The sequence below is a fragment of the Crinia signifera genome, chromosome 5 (genome assembly GCF_055691185.1).
Source record: "Crinia signifera chromosome 5, ASM5569118v1, whole genome shotgun sequence".
In the NCBI taxonomy this organism is placed as follows: Eukaryota; Metazoa; Chordata; class Amphibia; order Anura; family Myobatrachidae; genus Crinia; species Crinia signifera.
The window spans coordinates 215,451,168-215,464,363 of record NC_139221.1 but is presented as its reverse complement, the minus strand read 5'-3'; the positions used below and the strand labels follow the sequence as shown (position 1 = coordinate 215,464,363).

General features: G+C 46.7%; 1 protein-coding gene across 3 annotated transcripts in view; it reads right to left on the bottom strand.

Annotated features, from left to right (window-relative positions):
* The window catches only part of HECW1 (HECT, C2 and WW domain containing E3 ubiquitin protein ligase 1), a 404,927-nt gene that overhangs the window by 20,689 nt on the left and 371,042 nt on the right, over nt 1-13,196 (bottom strand). For all 3 annotated transcript variants that reach the window (XM_083188525.1, XM_083188524.1, XM_083188526.1), the window contains 3 exons: nt 12,799-12,919; nt 1,926-2,039; nt 1,193-1,345 (listed from right to left, as the gene is read on the bottom strand). In XM_083188525.1, coding sequence (XP_083044651.1) covers nt 1,193-1,345; nt 1,926-2,039; nt 12,799-12,919 — 388 coding nt within the window. The remainder of the gene's footprint in view (nt 1-1,192; nt 1,346-1,925; nt 2,040-12,798; nt 12,920-13,196) is intronic.

Sequence of the window (13,196 nt, the reverse complement as noted above, 5' to 3'; positions counted from 1 at the left end):
CCTCTACCACCCCCGTCTTCTCCTCTAACAACCCCTCTTCTCTACCACCCCCTCTCTTCATATACAACACTCATCTCCTTCTCTAGCCCCCCATCTCCTCCTCTACCACCCCCGTCTTCTCCTCTAACACCCCCTGTTCTCTACCACCCCCTCTCTTCCTATACAACCCTTGTCTCCTCTTCTAAACCCCCCTCTCATCCTCTACCACCCACCATTCCACCTCTACAACCCCCTCTCTTCCTCTCAGCCTGTCTTTTCCTCTACCACCCCTGTCTCCTCCTCTACCACCACCATCTAATCCTCTACCACCCCCTCTCCTCCTATACAACCCCCTCTCCTCCTATACCACCAGTGCTCCTCGTACACCACAGCTCTCCTCCTCTACCATCCCCGTTCTCCTCCTCTACATCCCCCTCTACTCCTATACCACTCCCTCTTCTCGACTACCCCCATCTCCTCCTCTAACCCTGTCTCCTCCTCTACTACCCCCTTCTCCTCTTCCAGCCCGTCTCCTCCTCTACCACCTCCTTTTCTCCTCCTCTACCACTTCCTCTGCTCCTATACAACCCCAGTGTCCTCCTCTACTGCCTCCTGTAAACCCCCTTTTCTCCTCTACCACCCACTCTCCTCCTCTACACTCCCCTCTCCTCCTATACCACTCCCTCTCCTCGACTACCCCCATCTACTCCTCTACCCCACATCTCCTCCTCTACTACCCCCTTCTCCTCTTCCACCCCCATCTCCTCCTCTACCACCTCCTTTTCTCCTCTACCACCCCTGTCTACTCCTCTACCACCCCCTCTCCTCCCATACAACCCCTCTACTCCTCTGCCCCCTCTACTCCTCTGCCCCACTTGCCCTCGGTATCAAAGGGGTAATAAAGCCAAACTATTGTACATGTGCCTCACCGGTCCTAACAACTTGGGGGAACCCCTTGGCAGTCATCTGGTTGTATTAGGAATTATTTTGGTGTGTGCATGAATGCAATGAGACTTTTCAAATAATAAATAAATGCAGTAGGTGGAGGGACTTTAAGTCCTTGTACCTGCCTAAACCCACCACCTAGATAATGGGGGTACCCTTATTTAAATGAGGGTAGTTTTACTCTGGCAGCCTGAATATCAGAGGAATTTCTACCACTACAAATGAGAGATGCAGAGTTAATGCAGTTATGCCTTGGAAAAATACTTGCCATTCTAGATGGTTTTCCACAAATGCAGACATTGGACTGATCTGCACAGTATATGTGTCATTCGCTGAATACTCAAATAGCCCATAATATGGATTGAAGAGCTCTTGGGAGAGGAGAAAGAAGAACTCTCTCGATGGACCACTGTAATCCAGGCTGCAATACACAAACACACATTACTTATCCATTCTTTAGTTGCAGTGATACATTCCTAATCTTGCATGTAAAATGAGTTACCAGATTTTCATGACCTATAAAATATTAACCTAATTTGCCATCTCATAATATATTAGTACAACGTATTGAACCCTCACTGTTGCTGAACTACATATTCCATGATGCTTTGCCGATAGTTCCCATGTCAGTGGATGACCAACGGTACATCTACTACAGTGTGTCACCTGATGTCCTGTATCTGCAATACGTACTATTATAGTGACCAGGTTTGTCATTTTGTTTCTTTGTCATTCTCATTGTGATCTTTATAGTAAAAGTACAAAAGTTCATTTTTTCATAAAGCTGTTCATAATTAAGCCCATAATTAATTCAGCAGGAGCAGTAATATTCATTGATTACCCCATAGTAAGTACTGCCTTGGTGTTCATATGTTAAGAAATTTTGTAATATATTAATACTGTGACTAAGTAAAATGTTACATATTTAATCAAATAAATCATGAAATATCATTTACACTTGACCAATTTATGCTAATATGTAAATGGCAGCGGCTGCTTACCCTTCCTCTCCTACGAATGTTATATACAGTTTGTTCCGCTGAAGCTCCTTCCGTGAGTAAGCCATGACCTGGTTAAAAGTGCCTTCCAAAAGATGATCACGACGTATAATAAGCCTACAGAAAGTACACAGAATGACAGTCAATCACTTTGCCTAACTAATCCTCATTGTTATTGTTAGATCACAGCAATAAGTTGCTAGATCTCCAGATACAAACAAAAATGGAAGCTCTGCTCATTTACTACTTCTACTTCTGAAATGCAATTGGCAACTTCCAGTACCCTGTGAATCATTTGTGCACAAGTGCAGTGCTTTTGTGTTGTGATTCCATAAGGATCCTGTAGGTGTCCATTTCCGTTGTCCATTGTGGTACTGCACCACAGGCGTAGGGAGGGTGAAACACCTTTACCTAGCTCCCAACAGGTGATGGCAATCATACATTACCAGGGAAGTCCAGGAGCAGAGCATTTTCTCCCGCATGGAGAGTCAGGTAGGCAAGTATTCATCAATGGGGTGGGCTTGATTGGAAGTGGTTTGTCATGTGTGTCACGACCCTAGTCGGCGATTCCCCAGATACGACAATCTGAGTATCCCGGCCACGTGACACTTTCACTGAGTATCCCAAGCGTGTGCGTATTTCACCACGATTCCGCTTGCCACCAATCAAAGTAAGCTTTTTGGACTTAGTCCGCGACAGCTTTGATTCTGCCGACACACCAAATTATGAGTTACAGGGTAGCGCTCTGGCAATTCGTCTTGGGCTGGAAAACAGCAGATACCAGAACTAATTATGACTTTTTAATTAAGTGAAAACACTACAAGGCTTACAGTATATTACAGAAAACATAAGTTACAAGATATATGATTAATAGGTAAGTCAAACGTAAAAACAGTTTCAAAATAAAACAAAATGGGAATAAAGAAACAAACCACTTCAAGGACACACAGCATGAAGCGGGATTTGGAGTGGAAATCTCTCCGGATATTGGATCATTTCAGAGACAGGTATCGGACCCGTATCATCCCAAGGAAAATGAACCAAATGTCTTGTGAGACACACACTTTTTAGGAACCTCAGGAATTTCCCTGTCCAGGGGTTTCCCTAGGATATAACCAGGGGCTGGCTAATTGACTTCCCTTTTGAAGATGAGCAATGTAGCCATTCAATCACCCCCCTGGGCCTCCTAATTCTTATCTCAAATAAGGTGTCATTCTAGAGTTATAAGGGAATTGCTTTTCTGACATCTCTTCTGGTCTGGGAAGACATTTGCCAGAGACCCTGGACTTCAATACAGGTTTTATAGATGCAGGGGGGAAATAGATAACCTCTGCTTTCCTGTTGAGGTTTCAAACAGATGGGCAGGGGTTGTTGAAATAACCTTTTTACCCACAATTTCTTCATAAAAATACAAGATACATGCAGGTCACTTATCAATAACATTGTAGGTACAGTTAGGCCCATTCCAGCATCAGAATGGCGCTTAATCATGACACCTCCCCCTTTAAAGATCAGCATGGGAGCAGTGGCCACAGCTGGCCACAGCCTCTCATGCTGTGCCCGGACACTTGTCCGTACCTGGCTGGGATGGGAAGCTGTCATCTCCCTGACGTGACAGTCCATCACAGTTACCATGGTGTACACCCTGTCGGTGCTGAATGGTGAAGTTATATTGTTGCAAAATTAAGCTCCACCGTAGTAGCTTGCCATTGTCACCGGAGACTCTAGACAACCAGCGCAAGGGGTGGTGATCTGTCACGATAACAAAGTCGCGACCATATAGATACGACTGCAGTTTCTGGAGGGCCCAGACTATGGCAAGGCACTCCTTTTCGATGGTGGCATAGGCCACCTCCCGAGGAAGTAGCTTTCGGCTTAGGAACATAATGGGGTGTTCCCCTCCCTTGTCATCCACCTGACTGAGCACAGCCCCCAGTCCAAAGTTAGAGGCATCTGTTTGCACTATGAACCTGCGCTTGAAATCAGGGGCTTGCAGCACAGGTGCCTCACACAGGGCTGTTTTCAATGAGCAAAAGGCTTGCTCACAAGCTGCCGTCCAGTTTACCAAGTGGGGCAGCTTCTTTTTTGTGAGGTCGGTCAGAGGCTTCGCAATTGTGCTGTACTGTGGCACGAACTTGCGATAGTACCCTGCTGTCCCCAAAAAGGACATAACCTGCTTCTTGGTTTTGGGATTGGGCCAGGCAGTGATAGCTTCCACTTTCCCTGGTTCTGGACGGAGAATGCCCCCGCCTACCCGGTGCCCCAGGTACTGTACCTCACGCATGCCCAGCTGGCACTTCTCTGGCTTGATAGTTAGGCCAGCCCTAGCGATCTGCTGTAGCACATCACTCAAATGGACCAAATGCTCCTCCCAGGTATGGCTGAACACTGCAATGTCATCCAGGTACGCCACGGCGTGGTCCTCCCGGCCCTCCAGCAGGCCATTAACCAAGCGCTGGAAGGACGCCGGAGCGTTTTTCATCCCAAAGGGCATGACGAGGAATTCATACAAGCCGAAAGGGGTGATAAAGGCGGACCTCTCGCGGGCCTCAGGTGACAATGGGATCTGCCAGTACCCACGGCTGAGATCCATAATGGTGACATAGCGCGCAGCAGCCAGCTGACTCAGCAGGTCGTCCATTCTGGGCATGGGATAGGCATCGAACACTGTGGCTTCGTTTAACCTTCTATAATCCACACAGAATCTGGTGCCACCACATTTCTTTGGGACCAGTACCACGGGCGCAGCCCAAGAACTGCGGGATTTCTGAATCACCCCTAAGCTCAGCATTTCATCTACCTCCCGCCTCATTGCTTGTAACACCTCTAATGTGCCTCGGTATGCTGGCTGCCTCAGAGGGGTTTGGTTACCCGTGTCTACCTGGTGTGTAACTAGGTGAGTTTTCCCTGGCCTCCCTGTGAAGCAGGCCTGGTAGGGGTGCAGGGTGTCGGTCAGCTGACGTCGCTGCAACTCTGTCAGCTCCTTCCCATACTGGGCTTCGTTCAGGGTACCCCCTGTTGCCGCTGCCGCTGTCAGATCTAATAGTGGGTCGGGCTCTTGTTCCTCCTCTGGGAGACTACAAACTGCCAGCACGCTGGGGTCCCTGCTTTGGTAGGCCTTGAGCATATTGATGTGATATACCCTATGTCTTTTCCTGCCCTCGTCCCTGGCAACCACATAGTTCACATCATTCAAGCACTGGAGTACCGTGTACGGGCCTTCCCAAGCGGCTTGCAGTTTGTTCTGTCTCATTGGGATCAGAACCAGAACCTTCTGCCCCACTGCAAATTTGCGCTCCCGGGCATTCCGGTCGTACCAGCGCTTTTGTCTAGCTTGGGCAGCCTTGAGGTTGCCCTGTGCCAACTCGGTCAGGGTCTGCAGCCTGTCTCGGAACTGCATGACATAGTGCACCACAGAGGTCTCAGGGGTGGCTGCCTTCCCCTCCCAGTTCTCTCGGATCAAGTCCAAGGGACCGCGCACACGGCGCCCGTACAGGAGTTCAAAGGGGGAGAAACCAGAGGATTCTTGAGGGACCTCTCGGTATGCGAACAGGAGGTGCGGCAAGAATCGCTCCCAGTCTCTCCCCTGGGACTCTACAAACGTGCGGAGCATTTGTTTCAGGGTGCCATTAAATTTTTCAACCAGGCCGTTCCCCGAGGGATGATAAGGGGATGTGATCAAATGATCCACGTGCATCCTCTTGCAGAGGCTCTCCATGAGGCTGGACATGAACTGTGGCCCCTGGTCTGTCAGCATCTCCTTGGGAAACCCTACCCGGGAGAATATGGTGATAAGGGCATCCGCAACTTTGTCAGCCCTAATTGAGGAAAGGGCCACCGCTTCGGGGTAACGGGTGGCATAATCTACCACTGTCAAAATGTACTCCTTTCCAGAGCTACTGGGCACTGCAAGGGGCCCTACAATATCTACAGCCACCCGCTCAAAGGGTTCTGATACCACAGGGAAAGAAATGAGGGGGGCCTTGCCCACATCCCCAGGCTTCCCCACTATCTGACAGGTATGGCAGGTCCGACAATACCGGTCCACCTCTTTCATCATACCTGGCCAGTGGAACTTATGCAGGCGAGCCCCGGTCTTTTTAACCCCAAGGTGTCCAGAGAGGGGAATTTCATGAGCTACCTTAAGCAGACCCTCCCTATACCTTTGGGGTATGACCAGCTGACGTTCTGTAACTTGCCCTGGTGGGGTGTTGTGGACTCCATACTCTCTATACAAACAACCATTCTCCCAGTACAGCCTGGGAGTACCCTGGGAGCCATCTGACTCCTGAGCTGCTGCTGCAGCCCTGAGACTCGCCAGAGAGGGATCCGTTATCAATTCGGCTTTGAAAGATTCACTTTCTATTGAGCCCTCAGGGTGTGCAGGGGCCTCCTGCTGGGTGTCTGTGTCCTGAGAAGAAGAAGGGGGGTCTGTGGGGGAAGCTGCAGCAAGGGACACTCTCTCCCTATTTTGGGAGCGAGTAGTGACTACAGCTGCCCACACCGACCCTCCCCTATCTGACAGGTCTGCAGTGCACACAGGACCCACCGGGTCACTTATTATACTTGGTACCACATTTCCCACAGTAGTGCAAGACATCACATTGTCATCATTAACATCAATATCATAACCTGGGAAGGCATCCTGCACTACCTGCAAATTAGCCTGTGCATCTTCCACAACACATGGGACCAATCCTGCTGGCTTACAATTGGCCAGTGGTAAAACCTCTATATCCTCAGGTCCCTGGGGAAGAATAGGGTTAGCTGGGCAGATTGGCAACATTGCATCGTTAACATCAGGTTCAGTCACATAGGTAGCACGCATTCGGCCCAAGTCAGTCCCAAGTAACACATTTGCGGGCAAATGGGGCAGCACACCCACCTCCCTGAAACCTCGGCCCACCCCCCAGTCCAAGTATACTCGGGCCAGTGCTACTTCGGAGTGGGTTCCCCCAACACCACGTACGGCAATAGTTTTTCCAGGAATAAGGTTCTCTGGGTTCACTAAGGTGGGATGGACCAAAGTCAAATCTGCCCCCGTATCTCGCAGCCCAACAGTTACCTGCTCTCCTACGACCACCGATTGCAGATTCTCACTGGTTCCGGCCTGGGGTCCTCGTGCAAACAACACGGCAGGCCCCAGCTTCGCTGTCTGGCTCCCTGCAGGGGAGGGCGCCAGCTTCTTCTTCACTGGGCAATTAACACTGAGGTGCCCTGGGTCATCACACACATAACACCGGCGGCTCGTGGCCCAAACCGGCTTTCCCCCCACCCTCTTCACTTGCGTTGGGACGGGGTTTACTGCTGCAGGAGCGGGTGATGAAACTGCTCCTCCAGGTCGCTTTTCTTTCCAGGCCGGCTGCCCCGGTGGTCCCCAACTCTTCCTGGTAGTGGCGGTCCGGGTAGCAGCATACTTGTCCGCAAGGCTAGCGGCCTCCTCTGTTGACTCTGGGTCTCGATCCAGGACCCATTCCTTGACATCTGCTGGGCACAGGGAGATGAATTGCTCCTGCAGTATGAGGTCTTTTAACGCAGCAAAGTCCTTCACCTGCAGTCCATCCAGCCATTGTTGCAGGAAGGTGTTTAACTGTGCAGACAGTCCAGCATAGGTATCAGAGGCAGTGCGGGTTAACCCTCGGAATTTCTGCCTGTAAGCTTCTGGAGTGATGTTAAAACGGGCCAGCAACGCCTTCTTAATTTCAGCGTAATCCCCATCCACTTCCCTGGGGAGGTCAGCGAATGCATCCAATGCTTTTCCCCGGAGAGAAGGGGTTAAATAACTCGCCCACAGACTGGCATCCAATTGAAATTGTCTGCAGGTCTTTTCAAAAGTCCTGAAAAAGGTGTCCAGCTCACCATCCTTTTCCATCACAGGGAATTGATCCCGACGCGGTCGATGGGGATGTGCGTCTGCCGCCACAGGCTGGCGAGCCAGTTCAGCGAGTGCCAACTGGAGCTGGTGGTCTGTCCTTTCCTTGCGTTCGGCAGCCTCTTTGTTGTTAAATTGCTCCATAAGCCGCAGAACCGTTGCTGCATCGTGCTCGTTCAAATATTTCAGGGCGGCTTGCATATACAGATCCAAGGCAGAGCTGGCACCAGAAGCATCGGACGCGTCCGATCCACGTCGGGCGGTCTCCACAATCCTCTGTGTCGGCTGCTCCTCTTCCTCTGTTCCGGAACCTGATTGATCCACCACCACAGACCTGGAAGCCTCTTGACTCCCTCCAGCTACTTTCTGGTCTGCATCGATCAGGGCTTGGATCATCTGCTCCTTGGTCTGCCCCTTGCTGGACAGACCCTTCTCCTGGCATTGCACCACAAGCTCTTTCTTCTCGAGCTTCTTATAAGTAGCTGCCATTTCGCTGCAGTTACTTCTCCAAAACAATAAAACAGGGATGGGGAACAGAAAATGCTTTTACGGTGACTTACACTACTACATAAGCCTTGAGTTTTGGTATCTGGTGAAATGTATTCACTTAAGTTATCCAAATAAAAAACAAAAATTGCTTTTTGAAATATCCCCACCGCTGGCCACCAGTTTGTCACGACCCTAGTCGGCGATTCCCCAGATACGACAATCTGAGTATCCCGGCCACGTGACACTTTCACTGAGTATCCCAAGCGTGTGCGTATTTCACCACGATTCCGCTTGCCACCAATCAAAGTAAGCTTTTTGGACTTAGTCCGCGACAGCTTTGATTCTGCCGACACACCAAATTATGAGTTACAGGGTAGCGCTCTGGCAATTCGTCAGAGGCTTGGGCTGGAAAACAGCAGATACCAGAACTAATTATGACTTTTTAATTAAGTGAAAACACTACAAGGCTTACAGTATATTACAGAAAACATAAGTTACAAGATATATGATTAATAGGTAAGTCAAACGTAAAAACAGTTTCAAAATAAAACAAAATGGGAATAAAGAAACAAACCACTTCAAGGACACACAGCATGAAGCGGGATTTGGAGTGGAAATCTCTCCGGATATTGGATCATTTCAGAGACAGGTATCGGACCCGTATCATCCCAAGGAAAATGAACCAAATGTCTTGTGAGACACACACTTTTTAAGATTTTCAAAACACACACAATCACAGCCCCCACCTCAGGAATTTCCCTGTCCAGGGGTTTCCCTAGGATATAACCAGGGGCTGGCTAATTGACTTCCCTTTTGAAGATGAGCAATGTAGCCATTCAATCACCCCCCTGGGCCTCCTAATTCTTATCTCAAATAAGGTGTCATTCTAGAGTTATAAGGGAATTGCTTTTCTGACATCTCTTCTGGTCTGGGAAGACATTTGCCAGAGACCCTGGACTTCAATACAGGTTTTATAGATGCAGGGGGGAAATAGATAACCTCTGCTTTCCTGTTGAGGTTTCAAACAGATGGGCAGGGGTTGTTGAAATAACCTTTTTACCCACAATTTCTTCATAAAAATACAAGATACATGCAGGTCACTTATCAATAACATTGTAGGTACAGTTAGGCCCATTCCAGCATCAGAATGGCGCTTAATCATGACAATGTGTTTCTCATGATTGTGTGAATCCTTGTTAAAACACACACACACACACACACATACATAATGTAGCACATAGCAATCTGCAGATTCATTATGTAATACCCTATCCTAAGATCCACGGCTAATACATGCACCAGATGCTTCCTTTGAAAGTGAGACAGGCTAGTAAACTACTAAGCCCTCCAAATAAATGACAGTATCACCTTTGCATTGTACCTCCCAGCCTCCCCTCCTCTGTCTTTATCTTTTCTGTATTCAGGTGGCGGCCTTCATAAACTCTTTACAACAGTGTTACATTCATTATTTATACTATTTATTTGCACTCCTATTAACTTGATTTGGAAACCAATTTGTTCCTGGTAACCGAACAGAAAAAAGTGGCAGCAATTGTGCAGCCAAGACAATGGCATGACGTTAATGGGGATTACAGGTAGATTTAATGGTATATCAACTAAGCCAATCTAATTGGTATGGAAACATAATTAAAGCATGTTATGGCAGAAACAGTTACCACAATAATCATTTTGAAATAGTTGTTCCTTAAATCAGCACTGTTTATTCCTTACAATAATAGGTATTACATAATGTGGTTTCTGTGCTGCTGTACAGCAAAGATCTACCACATAAACAACATGCACGTTTGCATCTGTAGAGCAATCTGGGAGAGACATCTACCACTATTTATGATTTGCTAGAGAATTACACATTTAACCTTTTGAGTGTCAACATCTCTGCGAGAGATGTGCAAAATATTCGCAAAAAATTCCAGCGTCACTCACATATGTTATATAAATTAAAATGAAAAATGTTAAGAAAAACAGGTACTTGTTTCCTAGCAGGGCGCCCACTAAGCTATTTGCTTAGTGGGCTATTCTGCGTAGTGAAATCGCATCGCATGGCTTTTTGTGCCTTGTGTGTCGGAACGTGTCCTCCAACCTTTTCATACCCCCACTATCCACGTCGGCATGGAGTTGATTTTATATAGTGTGGCGAGCGATGATGATGATAACACTCCAACGAATCCTGCTCCCTGACAGATCGCTAATCTACTCCCTTTGCCACAACACTAAACTGTTTGATTTACAGATTTTGCCGTAACCTAACATTAACCAATTAGATACATGCAGTGTAGCTTCCACTAAATTCAACATTTTAGGCAACATTGCCTGGACATATGTGATGATGTCATCTAGAGGAAGACACATGCTCCCTGACCAGACTGTTGTCTGTCTGTCTGTCCTTATTCAGGTCAAACTGGTTCTGACTGTTTACTGGAGCTTCAGCCCACAACAACAGTTAACTTGATGGGCAAATAAAGACTTAATTGTAGTAATTTCATGCAGCTTCATGTTCTAATTGCATGCACTGCATAGTGTGCAGTACATGGAGCGTTTCCATGCAAATGCGGGCGGGACAATGTGTGCCAGGGGGTAGGTGGCTGACCTCACATGAAGTAATGGCTGACAATGAATACCCCATGGAAACGGATGCGGATTGTTGAATTTCTGACAATCCACGGGCGTTTTCGCCGACACGCCCACTTTCCAACACACGACAGTCAGAACATTAACTTCTGGCAGTCGAGTTTTAGTTAAGCTGGGCGAAATCTGCCCGGGATTTCAACTGTCAAGACGTTCCAACAGTCGGAATCTGGAATTGAATAGCACCTTTCAAGGCGGTAAGAGTAGAGTACTGGTAAATGCATTATAACAAAGGTGTATGAAAGAGAGCAATATTAGGGAATAATTCCAGCATTTCCATGTATAAAATCATCACACTTTTACAATTTTAAAACCATTCTTTGTCAGAAGCTACAAGAAACAAATAGGTTCTTGGACATTTTTGTGCATAGTTACAGCAAGGTGAATTGTATCTGATATATATATGTAACTTTATACAATCCAACTATTCTAATAAATGGCAAGCACAAGCACACAAAGGCCCTACTGTATCAAGCATAGTCTTTGTACAGCACATTAATCTTTACGAGCTGCTCCTCAAAACAAGCCTGAAATATTTATAACTTGCTAGGTCTCATTGGGGTCAGTTCAGTCAACTCAGTCAGGAAAATAACTGCTCTCTGGAGACCCATATTTATAGTTTTCCAGAACTTCTGGAAGAATTACTGTACGGGAGCGTCTTGATAAAAGCTCTATGAATATTGTTTTAACCTCAATAGTCTGATTTACATGATTCGTGGTCGACAAAGGCAGGCACTGGAGAAGTAGATGTTTCTATTAGGAAGCAAAAATAGACCATTTCATGGTGATTAGAGCACAGTAGCAAGGAGACTTGTTTGTTATTGTACCAAGTAAGGCTACTATGTGTCATATAGAGTCTGAGTGGGTTCCCAATACATACAACAGCGCACTTTAGTGACAGTGCTCACTTGCCGTAACCTCACACAAAATTAGATACATGCAGTGTAGCTTCCACTAAATTCAAAACTTATAGGCAAATCTGTGTTCCAGAATCACATGCATTTCTGTGGTGCAAGCAATACTGGTGGAGACACTGGTAAAATAGACCAGTCTAATATTGTTTATATGGTTTTTTTTTGTTGCTGCTAAATGTTATCTGTTTTGTAGTTTTGTATAAATGGAACCCACTTTGAAATATACCTTCACACAAATATTTAAATTGTTCAACTTACAACACATTGTTTGGCCAATACAACATGTCATTTGATTGTCTAATACAGGGGTAGCCAACAACAATTCTCGATGCTACCAACAGTGCATGTTTTCCATTTCTCCCCAGATAATCACAAGTGAAGTAATTAGCTCCACCTCTGAATCTTTCAAAATGTGTCACCCATACTTGCCTACCTGACCCTCTCCACGAGGAAGAAAATGGTCTGTTCCCTGGTAATGTATGATTGCCATCACCTGTGGTGAAACACCTTTCTTATCCATTACCTAGCTCCTCACAGGTGATGACAATCATACATTACCAGGGAAGTCCAGGAACAGAGCATTTTCTCCCGCATGGAGAGGATCAGGTAGGCAAGTATGGTGTCAGTGAGTAATGAGCACACCTGTGCACCAGCTAGGTGTTCTTGAAAGTGTGAACTGTTGGTAGCTCTCAAAGACTGGAGTTGGCTACCCCTGGAATAGATATTTAACACTGTTAATAGCTGTTAGAAAATAATATTAGCTCTACCTATAAGTTTATGCTTTCTTACACATTAGTCATTTTACAGTTTACATCAATATATTGCAGATTACTTGTTTAGGAAGGTCTCTAAAGCTCTGCAGAACATATGCATACATGAGGATATGTCTTATACGGCATTTCAGGTCAGAAAAATAACTAGCATTGTGCCATTTCAGTGGTAACTATGGACTTACTTTATTTTCCCTGGGCCTTGTCCATACCCTTTTGCTTCTAGTTTTCTGTAGAAGTTTCTTAACTTGGCCTCAAAATCTCTGCGGTACGGTGAGGGAGCTCTTGCACTTGCGCGCTGAAGCCCTTGGGACAGAAATGTGGCATTACACACAGCAGTTTTAGCCCCTTACCCCTTTACAGTGCTTGCAGATTATTGAGCTTTGGTCTCAAATATTTCCATGGACTATGTGCTATATACTGGCCTAGTAGTCATATTCTTTCAAGCTAATTTATCAAAGTCCCTAGGGCAACTGTGTGCTGCTCCCTGCTTCAGTTTGGCAGTAATAAGAGAAATGTTGGTGCTTGCCAAGCCTGTTAGCTATCAAGGAACGCATGCGTAAGCTCAAATGGCTTATTGACT